Source organism: Dipodomys spectabilis, unplaced genomic scaffold (genome assembly GCF_019054845.1).
Source record: "Dipodomys spectabilis isolate Male_0828 unplaced genomic scaffold, ASM1905484v1 ptg000002l, whole genome shotgun sequence".
Classification (NCBI taxonomy): Eukaryota; Metazoa; Chordata; class Mammalia; order Rodentia; family Heteromyidae; genus Dipodomys; species Dipodomys spectabilis.
In genome coordinates this window covers 52496946-52510160 of record NW_024870679.1, presented here as the reverse complement: position 1 = coordinate 52510160, position 13215 = coordinate 52496946, and the positions used below count along the sequence as shown (strand labels likewise).

The 13215-nt window shown below is 51.9% G+C and overlaps 1 protein-coding gene across 2 annotated transcripts; it reads left to right on the top strand.

Moving 5' to 3' along the window:
* Positions 1 to 4097: 4097 nt before the first annotated feature.
* Kncn (kinocilin) lies at positions 4098 to 6920 on the top strand. Of its 2 annotated transcripts, none has more exons than XM_042674842.1 (4): positions 4098 to 4248; positions 5174 to 5242; positions 5894 to 5968; positions 6841 to 6920. In XM_042674842.1, exons 1-4 carry the CDS (start codon positions 4098 to 4100, stop codon positions 6918 to 6920), a joined length of 375 nt encoding a protein of 124 aa, XP_042530776.1. The 2 variants fall into 2 exon arrangements, with proteins under 2 accessions (XP_042530776.1, XP_042530768.1); XM_042674834.1 differs by having other exon boundaries at positions 5174 to 5246; positions 5862 to 5968.
* Positions 6921 to 13215: the final 6295 nt, after the last annotated feature.

The window sequence follows — 13215 nt, the reverse complement described above, 5'->3', positions numbered from 1 at the left end:
CTCTCACTACGTTTGGAATCAGTGGAGCAGCAGTCATTACCATCAGTTCAGGAGTCTTAAATGATGTCTCCTGTCAATATTACCAGTAGATGTTATGATTTAGACACGGTGTGAGTGTGTCTCCTGAGGGAGTGCTCACGTGTTAGAACACTGGTCCACAGTATGGCCATGATGGGAGGGACCTTGAAGAGATATGGCCCAGTGCATGTTAATTAAGGCATTGGGAAGAAGCATTGTCTTTAGAAGGGATTGATGCTGGTTACTTAAGTGAGTTCTTATGAGGCTTGGTTGTTAAAAAAATTTTAAAGCGGGCTGGGAAGGTGGCTCAGTGGTAGAGCGCTTGCCTTGCATGCTCAAGGCCCTGGGTTCGATTCCTCAGCACCACATAAGCAAAAAGAAAAAGCTGGAAGTGGCGCTGTGGCTCAAGTGGTAGAGCGCTAGCCTTGAGCTGAAGAGCTGAGGGACAGCGCCCAGGCCCAGAGTTCAGGCCCCACGACCGGACCCAAAGAAAAGAAAATGATTAAGCCAGGCACTGATTAAGCCTGTGCTACTCAAGAGGCAGAGATCTGAGGATCATGGTTCAAAGCCCACCAGGGCAAGAAAATCTGTGAGAATCATATCTCCAGTTAACCACCAGAAAACCAGAAGTGGAGCTGTTGCTCAGTGTGGTAGAGTGCTAGCTTTGTGCAAAAAGGTTCAGGGACAGTGCCCAGGAACCTGAGTTCAAGACCCACAATGAACAAAAAAAAAAAGAAAAGAAAGAAAGATGAAATACAGTAAGATTGCCAAATATTTTAACCTCAAATAAGATAATGTAGAAATGCAGGGGAGAGCTATGCTAGAGAACTCCCCAACTGAGCAGGAACCTAGGCACAGGAATTCTACTGAGGATTCTGGGCTAGCACCTGGTTTGATAATCACACAATTGTTTCTGTGCCTTTAGGGATTTATAGTAACAAAAAACCCCACAAATGTAAATTTGGCTTCCAGGGCTGGGAAGGTGGCTCGGTGGTAGAGTGCTTACCTTGTATGCATGAGGCCCTGGGTTCGATTCCTCAGCACCACATAAGCAGAAAAAGCCAGAAGTAGCACTATGACTCAAGTGGTAGAGTGCTTGCCTTGAGCTGAAGAGCTGAGGGACAGCGTCCAGGCCCAGAGTTCAGGCCCCATGACCGACAAAAAAAAAAAAATGTTTTCCAATTTTTGGAGGTCAGGGACCTGTGGAATCTGGAATTCACAGAGCTCAGAGATCTCTGCCTCCAGCCTCTGCACCCCAGTCCCACTCACAGGATCACAGCAAGTTGTGTAGTGCATAGCGGAAGCATGGCCCCAGGAAGTTCTCTCTGGCTGATGTGTGGGAGAGCGGCCCTCAGCCTTGTATGGCTGACGAACCACCATAGATCCCGCATGACCTGGAGTGATGCCAACTAACACTTCAGGGAGAGTAGGAGGCAGAGCATCAAGCAGGGTGTTCAGATTCCCAAACTGCCACCGCTCAGGAGAACATTTTCATGGACACTTCAGCAACCCCTTCTAGAACTAGTCAGTGCTTGATTGATTACATGTGACAGAGATGTAGGCTATAATCTGATGCCTAATTAGAGGAAAAGGGTCAGCTGTACCTATGGAATGCCTAATTCTAGGGGCTTTCTCTTTAAGGGGTCCTGAATGCTCATCCAAGCTCTGTATCACGCTCTTTCCTGGCTGAACCTCCCTTCAGGTAATCCCGAGCTTTCTTAGCACTCTGTTCCACAAAGGAAGACTGTTCATTTGTTTGATTTTTGTTGGTCATGGGGCTTGAACTCAGGGCCTGGGCACTGTCCCTGAGCTCTTTTTGCTCAGAACTAACTACCACTTTGAGCCACAGCACCACTTCCAGTTTTCTGGTGGTTAATTGGACATAAGAATCTCACAGACTTTCCTGCCAGGCTTTGAACCATGATCCTCAGATCTCAGCCTCCTGAGTAGCTAGGATTACAGGCATGAGCCATGAGTGCCTGGCAGAAAACTGTTGACAGAGACAGAGGTGTTTTGTTTTTTTTTTTCCATGCCCACAACCCTCCTTTTTACCAATCCCAAGTGGTCATGCAGGTCCAAACCCTCTCTATATCTCTGTCCTATGTCCAGATACCTTGCCCAGGTCCCTCTGGCCATAGCGTTCTGTGGAGTTTACTACCCCAGCCTGCCATGAAGGGCTCATAGTCTACAGAAGAAACAGAACAAGAATAGGGAATAAATCCTTCATGTGGAATCACAGAGACGCAATGGGCAGCTCAGGCATGATCTGGAAGGCTGCTCAAAGACAGCTGGCCATGCATATCCTGCTGGACCAGGAAGGAGTTTCCAAACAGCAGGGACCTGGTGGACTCTCAGCAGGGAGGGTGAGGGAGGAGCACACAGATGTGCAGGCAGGATATGTAGAGCTTGGATGAGACTGCAGTTGTAATGGTGAGAGAAGGACCAACCAAAAAGAGGTTGGTGAGCTCAGTGACAGGATTCTGAGCAGGGTGATGGGATGCTGGGATTGTGTCAGCTGAGGACTAAGGCCAGGCCATGTTCTAGGACTGGGAAGGCCCTGATCCAGGGCCAGAGAATGCAATTAATGATGAAAGCTGGAACTAGGATCTGGCTTCAGGGATCAGGACTAGACTGGGTTAGGGGTCTCATGGTCTTTCCTGCCCAGGCTGGCTTTGAACCACGATCCTCAGATTTCAGCCACCTGAGTAGCTAGTATTACAGGCATGAGCTACCAGCACCCTGCTAGGTCCATGAGACTCTTATCTCCAAGAAACCACTAGGAAACAGGAAGTGGCACTGTGGCTCAAGTGGTAGAGTGCTCACCTTGAGCTGAAGAGCACAGGGACAGCGCCCAAGCCCAGAGTTCAAGCCCCACAACTAACCAAAAAATAAATAAATAAATAAATGAGATCTGAGAATTATGGTTCAAAGCCACTTTAGGCAGGAAAGTTTATGAGACTTTTACCTCCAATTAATAACCAAAAAGTTGGGCTGGGAAGGTGGCTCAGTGGTAGAGCGCTTGCCTTGCCATGCATGAGGCCCTGGGCTCGATTCCTCAGCACCACATAAGCAAAAGAAAAAAAAGCCAGAAGTGGCGCGGTGGCTCAAGTGGTAGAGCGCTAGCCTTGAGCTGAAGAGCTGAGGGACAGCACCCAGGCCCAGAATTCCCACAACTGGACCAAAATAATAATAATAATAATAATAACCAAAAAGTTGGAAATGGAGCTGTGGTAGAACACTACTCTTGAGGGGGAATAAAGGGGCAGGAAAGAACAGCATGCAGACCCTGAGTTCAAACTCTAGTACTGGAAAAAAAAAATGGAGTTGGAGTTCCCGTCTCTTGAGCCTTATCTAGATTTCCTTCCATGTCTCTGTCTCTAGGACTCCAAGTGCAGGGCACAGGAATACCTCTAAGCCAAGAGTGAGCCTTGAACAAAACGACCAGGAAATCCCATCAACATCCCTGGCTCCTGAGCTTTATGTACAGCCATCACCTCTTTCTTCCCACATGGAAACCAACAGTGGAACTTGGGCTGACTGCCTAACAGGCCCTCAAGACCCAGGCATGGCTCACATTGCAACTTCATGAATAACTCAGCAGCTCCCTGCTACCTGTACCTCAGAGGAACCTGCATATCTCAGACCAGTGCCCCACCCCCTGCCACTCATTGCTTTAAACTTTAATAGGCTCAGTCTGGGTAGCAGGCTGCAGGGAGCTGGGGCAGGATGTCCTAGGTAGGAGAGATTGGATCAAGCTTTTCCAGGTTCTGTGTGGAGACTGGCAGAAGATCCTAGAACCCAAGCAGTCGGTGCAGAAATGCAGCTGGACAGAAGTCCCATGCGTGGCCTCCAACACCAGGGGTCTTTAGGGAAGGAAGAGTAAGCTGAAGCTCCCGGTCAAGGTGGGCCTGGGGACTCCTGCAAGAACTATCAGATAGGATTACAGATCAACCCAAGAGTTACCAGCCTGGACTCTTACTACCCAAAAGCAATCATCCTGAAGGTAGGGCTATAACAAAGGGACATTCAAGAAGACAGAGAGCCCCAGGAAGCTGGAGCAGGTACCTGGAGAGGCCTGCATGGACATCCCCATCAGCAGCAAAGACTTCCACTGCCTGCAGCTGGCCTGTGTGGCCCTTGGCCTCGTGGCCGGCAGCATCATCATCGGAGTCTCTGTGTCCAAGGCTGCAGCTGCAGTGGGCGGTATCTTCCTTGGTGCTGCCGGGCTGGGTGAGCAGGAGCTGGGCTGGGGGAGAAGGGAGACTTTCCTGTGGGAAGCAGGAGCCTGGCCAGGTAAAGGAGAAATGGAGGGGAAGGCTGGCTCAGGAGGCACTGGTTGGGGAGTAGAAGCTGGAGGTGGGAGCGAGGCAGCCCTAGGGTTTGGGGTAGAGTGACTGTTGGCAGGGAAGAGACAGTGTGAAGAAGAAGGAGCTGTTTCTCTCTTTCAACCCTGCTTTTCAGACCCAGAGGGCTTCTATTTGTGGTAGGATGCATCAGAGTATTTAGAACAGGTTGATGAGACCAGAAAAACAGTACAGCTCCAAAGGGTTTCCTTTACTTCCGCTCCTGGACTCTTATCTGTCCATCCAGGCCAGGACTACTGATATCCCCACAATTATGCTGAGTACCATCTTGTACCCCATCACCTTAAGCTAACATTAGAACCCGAAGCCCCAAGCCAGCGGCTCTGCGTATGAGTATCTGAAAATTCTGCTAGGCACTTGGTTTAGGAAGGCGCTGAGAGGGGGTAGGGCAGGACCTGCTGGGTTGCTACTTCCCTGCTGAGGAGGCCCCCCACACCTCAGCCAGCTCTGAGGGCCCTCGGGGACTGGAGGGGAGAGTGGTGTCAGTAGAACCCAATCCCCACCAAGTAAGAAGGAAGGTAGCCAACCTGCTCTTTGCCTGGCCTTCGCAGTCTCTAACCCTTTCCCCAGATAGACACAGTCCTCCCAACCTAGATTGGCTACCTCATGTACACATGCACTGGCTTCCATTTGCATGTCCACAGCCCAAATCCTGTGCATTTTTGCCCTTCCATGCACCTTCTATCACCCTTACAATCCAGCCCATAGGCCCTCAGCCTACCTACAGCCTCCTGCATCTCACACTGATCAGATTCTCCCACCACAGAACCCCTCTGTGTCTCTGTTCTCAGGGCTTCTCATCTTCGCCTACCCCTTCCTGAAGGCTCGGTTCAACTTGGACCACATCCTGCCTGCACTAGGTGAGCACTCTTTCCCCTTCCCCCCAGGAGAGACCTGCCAAGGACTGCTCAAAGCCCTAGGTGTACAAGGCTGTGACTGATTGTGCAGTCTAAGTGAGTCTATGTGAGACTACTCCTGGCTGTATGTTGGAGTTGCTATTGTGTGTGTTGTGCAGCAGTTGCCATGGCTACAGTGTAGCAGAATCCAGCCTGCTGCCTGAGCAAAGGTGGCTGAACCTAGGAAGTCCTCCCTTGAGAGACTTTTCATCACCTCAAAGCCAAGGTCAGATAATCAAGCCAGATCATCTTCTCTTGTCCCTGAGGCCCATAATGACTCTCTATCTCCCGAGGCCCCAGGACCTCTGAACAGCTCCCAGCTCATCTCAGCAACCCATAGAGCACCTCCCTACTCCCTCTGTCCTACTGGGCTTTACATACATATCCCTAGTTCTCATTTGGACCCTCACTTCCTTCATAATCCTGCTATCTTTTCCAAACACTCATTTTTTTTTACTGTCCCCTTCCCAATTCAGCTCAATGTGCATGGGATACCTTAAGGAATTCAGTGAAAGCAAAGAGAGATGGGAAAGCAGGAAGAACTTTCCCATCCCAAGCTGGACCTGATTTGGAAATGGTTCAGTAACCAATGGTTTGGATGCTCTCACTCCACAGGGAACCTGAGAATCCACCCCAACCCAGGGCCAGATCATGCAGAGGGAAGATCCAGCACCAATGGCAATAAGGAAGGTAAATTCTTGAAATCTCAGAATCCATCTTTCATCTCCCTCTGGCTGGGCATTTCTGGGGGCCCCAAACAGAATGTGGGCCCCCAAGTGGAATTTTGGGGACATTCCCAACCCAGCAAAGCATGGTAGTTTGAATACTTCTTCCCCATGTCTGAACCCTTCTTGCTTGGAGCTGACTTGATCTCCTGTTTGTCCTCAGGGATGCCCTGTCTACCCAGCATGGACACAGATGGGGGTGGCACTTTCCCTTTCCCTCCTCCAGGTACCCTGCCCTAGTTTATTTCCCCAGTCTGTTCATTATGATGAAATCCAACTCTCAGAACTGACACCTGACACTAGGCATCTCACTCACCAATCCTGTCCCCCATGCACTGGAAAATCCCACGGCAGGAGTGTCTCCAAGGGAGCCCAGCCTACAGCTTCTGCCACCAACGGCAGGATGCTTAGTACTCACTCAGCAGAGGCCTATTCCAGATGCTATCTCAAGCACTTCCTCTATATTAACTCACTTAATTTTCATAATAGCCATGTGAGGGAGGGGCCAATAATCATTTCATTTTGTATATGGGGCAACCGAAGTACAGGGAGATTAAGTAGCACACTCAAGATCACACAACTAGGAAATGGGGGTGGGGAGAGTTGTGGAGGCAGACAGCAGCCCCATAGTCCTACCCCTCCTTTGCACTGTCCTGCTATCTTCTTGATGGGCTGTCCTGTCCCCACTGGACTGGAGCTATCCCTCTGGGAGGCCCCTCTCTGCATCTGTCTGAGCTCTGCCCTGGGAACCCCTATCCTGGGTTCTTTTGGGGCTCCCCTGGCAATTGCTCCATGGCAATCTGTACTTAGGCAGCCCCAACCTGATCTCTCCTCCAGGGACCCGTAGCAGCCTGTCCACTGTAAGCAGGACCCTGGAGAAGCTGAAGCCAGGAGGCCGTGTGGCTGAGGAGGGATGAGGCACTGCCCCCCTGCCTGGCCCTCCCCTTCCTGCTTGACACCCCTATCTCACAGGCCTCCTGAGTCCAAGCTAGAAGATCCAAACCAGAAGAATGGCCAGACCCTGAAGACAGCAGGCCTGCATTTGCCTCTGGCTGAGGCTCATCAGAACTGCTTGCCCTGGGGTTGCTGCCAGCCTTGTGGCTCACATGTCTTGTCTCTTCATCTAGCTTTTCTTTCTGGAATATAGCTAAGCTTTGATCTACTGGCTGATTTCTCTGGAATCTGAGGCCCAAGGCCTTATAACAGCAATCATCACCGCCCCCCAACTCTCCACCCCCCACCGGCCACACCACCTCCAGTCTCTGGCTTCATCTTGGCAATAGGAACCACTGATCCAGCCTCAGCTCCAGCTGAGTCCCCAGCTCCCACAGACTGGCCCTGGGACTCTAGAGGAAGGGAAGACTAGAACCAGATCCTTTCAGAATGTTCAAATCCTGGGCAATTTCTTGGGAACAGACCCTGAATCCCAGATGAACTCTAGTCTCCTTACCTCATCATTTTCCTGCTCCAAGGACAAGCTAACATGTGTCTGCTTCAAAGCATGGCCTTATATTCTGAAGGCATCCCTGCTCCCTCTGCCCATGGTAACTTCCTTCTTTAAAAGCTCAGCTCAGAGAACACCCTAACCTCATGCTGTCCTCATCCCCTGCCAGCAGCCTGGGTCCCTCTCCTGAAACCTTGAAGGCTTTGTCATAAAAACAATTATTAAGCTTCCTTAAACCCACTGAATATCGCTCCTTTTCTAGCCCCTAGTGCCAAGCAGCACCCAGTAGATATTCAATAAACATTAGAGGCTTAGATTTAATGTGCAAACATCTCCGTAGACTTTCCTAAGGAACCACGCCAGGGATCTCATCTACATCAGGGTTTGAAATGAGGAAATGCAGGTGCTGATGTCCAGGAAGAAATTCTTCAGCATGCCTATATCTCTAGGCACAGCAGTTTTGCCTGACATCTAAGACACCTGCTCCATATCCTGGTTTGAGAAGAGGACGCTAGGAATCATCTCATTCTTCCATGATCTTTGTCTTCTCTGAACCTTTTCTCTGACTAAGCTGTCATTCCACAGCCCCAGGCATCCTCCAGCTCACTGCTTTGAGTAACTCGGATCTGTTTCTCCCTTTTGAGAACAGAGGGAAGGAGTACAAAAAGCATCCCATGGATGCTGGGGGAAAATAATCAGAGAAGAAAAATCCATCTCATTGTACAGATAGGAAAGCTGAGGTCTTATGGGATAAAGGCTCATCAGGCAGGGAAGGTTGTGAAGCCAGGCTTTGCATCCAGGTCTCCTCCCATATCTCTGCACCCAAGGCTCACTCCTCTGTTCAGGTACAAGATTCACTTTGTTGACCCTAGTGGGACAATCTCCATAAAGGGGCTGAACTCCACAATGCTGGCCAGTAGGGGGAACTGGTTCCTTCAGCCCAACTGGTTCCTTCTCCTTGAATTTCCCTCCTGTCTACTTCCCTTCTGCCTGTCTCCTGTTCCATCTCCTTTCCTTCCTCTTTTTCCTCTACATCATTGTCATCAACAAAACCAACTCCAGCTCCTTTTTGATCAATGAGGGAACCCTTCCTCTTATATTTACTCCTCATTTCTGTTCCCCCCAAAAGATGTCCAGTGTTGGAGAGTGGAAACTGGGGATGTAGAGCCTGAACTCGCCTTCTCCATCAACCCCTCCCAGGCATGATCTCCCCAAGGCAGGGTTATGGTACCCATAATGCCTAGCAGAGCCAGGCCCAGAGAGGTGCTAGGGATCCAAATGGAATAAATGAAGTAGTGAACACAAATGGCAAATCGCCATGCCCACTGGAGAAGATCTGAGTGAGGGTTCAGAGGATCCTTGGACCTCCTGAGGCCTGGGCCTTTGGTCCCCTTCTTCCCCTACCTGGACTTTCTGAAGGCTTCTATGCAGGTGGATGGTTATTTGCAATCTCCCCAGGTGAATCTCCACTCTCCCAGGTCACAGCCAAGCTGGCAGGGTAGTAGAGTTAAGTGGTGTTTGGAGGAGTGACTCCTTGCCTCTAAGCAACGACAGAACCCTTGAATGTTTCAGCACGAAGGTGGGGGTGGACAGGGACCCAGCTCTTTCAGCCTTCTTTCAAAAGGAATCCCTGCTTTTCAATCCCACACCTGACATGTGGGCTGTAGCTGGGCTGGGCAAGGCTGGGTGCTGAGAACATAGTGGTGGGCCAAAGCTGAAGAGTCCAGGCAGCCCCTTGAAGGCATACCCTGCCGTCCCACCTGAATGACTGATTCTGGCTGGGAAGTGGAAATGAGCCATCCTGTTTCTGGCCAAGAGCAGCTGAGGCCAGAAGTTGGGGGCGGGGGCTGGGCCTGAGTTTCCACATCTACAAATGGAGGGTGGCTGTAGAAACTGCCCCATCAGGTGGCATTTGTGAATGGTTGCGTATGAATGAATGAAGGGAGAGATACAATTCGAGGACCTGGGAAGTCAGTGCAGCAGCTTTGCCGCCACACAGCCCAGCCTAGAACCTCCTCCCCTGGCTCCTCAACTCTGTAGGATCTGCCACCTTCCCTATCTCTGGCCGGTGCTGGAACCAACCCCAACCGGAGATAAAGTCACGGGCTCGGTGCCCGCGGCCGCACCCTTTGCTAGGGTGCCCATGGAGGCTGGTTAGGGAAGGGGTGCTGAACACAAGCCCTGGAAAGCTCTGTCTGTACTGCTCCTCCCCACTCAGCGCCAGACCCCTCCGGGGGGAATCGTCTCCAGCTGCAGGCAGGACCAGCAGGCAGCTTCGCGGAATGCACACGGCCCCGGGGCCGGCGCGGGCCAGACCGTGTGGGCCGGCGGGGCCGGCCGGGCGTTATTTGCTAGGCTGCCTGCAAAGCGCGAACCTGGAGGCGCGGAGGGGAGGAGGACGCGAGCGGGAGGTGGGAGGGACTCCGTGGGGACGCAGCTCTCCGGGGGCTCCCGGTGCCGCGGTCAGCCTCCCACGCGGGGAGAGGGGCTGGGGACCGGGGGAGGAGGCCTGGCTCCGCCCCGGGAGCCGCTCCGAGGGAGCCGAACCGAGCGCCGCTGTGCGCGGTGCGTGTTGGTTCTGCGCGGGGCGCGGGGCGCGGGGCGCATCCTCCTGGAACCCCTTCCCAGCGTTGGCTGAGCCGGACTCTCACGGCGCGGCTGCCCGGGAAGCCACCCCGTCGTCGTGCGTCCAGCCTCGAAGCCGGCCCGCGGTCGACTCCCCTGCAGCCCCCTGGCACTGGACGATCGCCTGGCCAGACGGCAGGAGAGAGAGGAGCCCACGCACCCCTCAGGCGAGTTGGGAGAGGCTGGAGGGAGGGCGAGCGAGGGCTGAGGAAATCAAGGAGAATCTGTCCAGCTCTGAAGTCCTGGGAAGAGACAGGGACTTGTAGTCTTGAATAAAGATGTGAGACAGAGGCGCGTGGGAGAAGGGGAGACCACAGAGGCTACTCCTGGCCTCCTCAACTTGGTAGGATCTGCCCTCCAGCACCCTCTACCCTCCCTCCTTCCTAAGCCCAAAGTGAGGAGGGAGCCCACACAAGTGGACACCCAACAACTTCAAATCCAAGAGACAAGTGAAGCCAGCTAGGCAGAAGGCAAACCTAGGTGGTCTCTGACCAATGCCTCCCTTCGCCATTTATATTCTCTGGGTAATGGAGGCGCTGCAGTAAGCAAGGTGGCCTCATCCTGGGGCGCAAGCCAGTTGGGGCACAGCACACAGAATTGATGCTGGAAAGGGGTCTGAAGATTGGGAGCCTATGATAGGGAGGGAATGAGAAAGGGAGGGACAAAGAAGGAGGCAGGGGTCATTTTAGCCGCACTAGAAGATAGAGCTAGGGCAGCCAGCTGAGGATAAACCAGACTCAGCACACCAGATCACCAGACCTGGGCAGTCCAGCTCACCATACCCAGCCTGGAGGTCTGGCCATTGGTAGAGCACTTGCCTAGCATTTCTTTTCTCCCAAGTATAAGGCTCTGAGTTCAAACCTCAGTACCACTGAGAAAGAGTGGAGGGGAACGCTACCTCGGGGAGTTTGGGCGGCAACAGCTACAGTGGGGACCCAGGAGGGTTTGAACAGGAAAGAGGAACAGGGGAACAAGCAGGAGCAGCAGTGAGAACAGAGAGGAAGAAATGGATGGCAGGGCCCTGAGAGGGGTTGAAAGTGTGTGGAGGAGGCCTGCAGCAGGAGGAGAGGCCAGGGCTGAGGCTGTGGGCTTCGTGAGAGAGGGTGGGAAACCTGTAGCCTAGAGGCAGGGCTCCCTGGTAGGGAAGTGTTAAACAGAACCTGTTGAACTCTGTGACAGGGAGGCAGCTGGTGGCCTTGGTGAGCAGGAGTGTGGTGGAACAGAAGCCAGTCTGGGGTGGATGACACTTAGGAAGGAGATGAAGTACAGACTGTAGGCAGCACTTTCATGAAAGGGAGGGAGTATTAGCTGAAGACTGATGTGGGGTGGGAGGGAGTTTTTGTTTTCAGCACAGTCTGGTGGGGGGTGGGGAGCTGGTGAGCTTAAACTAGAAGGGGAGGTTTTCCCTAGTACCTCAAGGGTCCCAGTAGAGCCAGAAATAGGGATGCACAGGTGGCCCACCCTCCCAGATGAGGCTTCTTCTCTACCCTAGGCTTTGCTGTGTAGGCACACACTTGGGAAGGTAGCAAGCTGGACTGAGGTCAAAGTTGAGGCTTTGCTGAACAGATTTGGCAAAAGGACAAAGGGACATATTCAGACATAAGAGAGGAAACTAGGTACAGATGGTTCATGCCTGTAATCCTTGTTACTCAGGAGGCTGAGAACTGAGAACTATCGTTCAAAGCCTAGGCAGGAAAGGCTGTGAAACTCATCTCCAATTAACCACTAAAAAAAAAAAAGGAAGTAGAGCTATGTATCAAAGTGGTAGAGGTCTAGCTTTTAGCAAAAAAGTTCAGGGACAGCACCCGGCCCTGAGTTCAAGCTGCATGCACAAGTCACACACACACACACACACACACACACATGAGATGAGCTGAAATCAGCAAGTGTAGGATCTAGGTTGGATGCATAGAGTGGCAGGCACAAGAGGACCATGGTGAGAATGTAGGGTTTGGAGGATGTCATGTGATCAGAGAACAGTGACAGCAACAGGCAGTGTGCAGCCTGGAACCTTGACAGGGTTCAGATACACACGGATTTAGAAGAGAGCACAGACTTAGGAGATGAGCAGCTTAGGTTTTGATCCTGGCTCTACCGTGTATTACTACTGCATTTGTGACCCTGGGCAAGTAATGTAGCCTCTCTGAGTGTGAGAGGCTGAGTTAGCAGGGATGGAAAGCCTAAGAGCAGGACACGCTAGCAGTAGTTGGGGGCTGCTTCAACCTGTGGCAGACAGCAGAGCAAAACAGACAAAAAGTTTCAATAACATGCTTTCGCAGTGAGTAACCCACTCCCCAAAGAGACAGAACTAACCCAGTCCAGTGGGAAAGACATTAATTCCTCTTCATGACCTAGGCACCTCTTACAGGCCTTCCTTCCCAACACCATCACAATGAAAACCTAGGCTTTAGAGGGGACAAGCTATACTTGATCTCATAGCAGCTTAGAACAGTGTTGGGCACATAGCAGATGCTGTACAAGTGTTTGTATAGCCATAGGAGAGGGGGTAAGTTGAAAGCAGGCTTTCTCAGAGGTAGACTGGGTCAAGGTGATGCCAAAGGTAGTAAGATCTTGAAGGTCACAAGAGGGGAGGGTAGCTGAGGTAGAAGGGAGAACAAGGCAATGGAGATGAGGAGTCAAAGAACGAAGTGGGGAGGAGGACACAAAATGCTGCAGTGCCTCAAGGAGGTAGAACAGACTGGAAGGGAAGGCATAGCTAGCCTCACAGCCTCAGAAAGCAGTGTTTCCACTCCAGCAGTCTGAAATCTCCTCCAGCTGCTCCAGGAAGGAGGCAGAGGTCCAGACTAAGGCCAAAGATTCCAATCTGCTCTGGCTGGGAACTGGGCTGAGAGCATCAGGAAGGACTAGAAGGAATCAGAAGACAGAAAGCAGAATGCAGAGGAGACACCTTTCCCAAATGGGTGCACAGGTTAGTCTAATGTACACAGGGCTGTGATTACTGCAAAGAAAGCTGCAGAATCCAGGGGCTCTCTGATTTGCTGGAAGCCAGAGCCTGCAAGGCTGTGAGGGGTTTGCTAGCTAGAGGCATGGAGACCTACTGTACATGTGAGAATGCCATCAGAATGACTGAAGCAAAGCTGTTCCCATTACCTCTCCCAAGGGACCACTTCTCTCAAGCACCT

Bases quoted from the DNA above. Each gene is read 5' to 3' on its own strand.
- Kncn (XM_042674834.1), top strand. From the start codon at position 4,098: ATGGACATCCCCATCAGCAGCAAAGACTTCCACTGCCTGCAGCTGGCC. The intron at 4,249-5,173 runs GTGAGCAGGAGC...CTCTGTTCTCAG, and splicing joins CCTTGGTGCTGCCGGGCTGG to GGCTTCTCATCTTCGCCTAC. The intron at 5,247-5,861 runs GCACTCTTTCCC...GAAATGGTTCAG, and splicing joins ATCCTGCCTGCACTAGGTGA to TAACCAATGGTTTGGATGCT.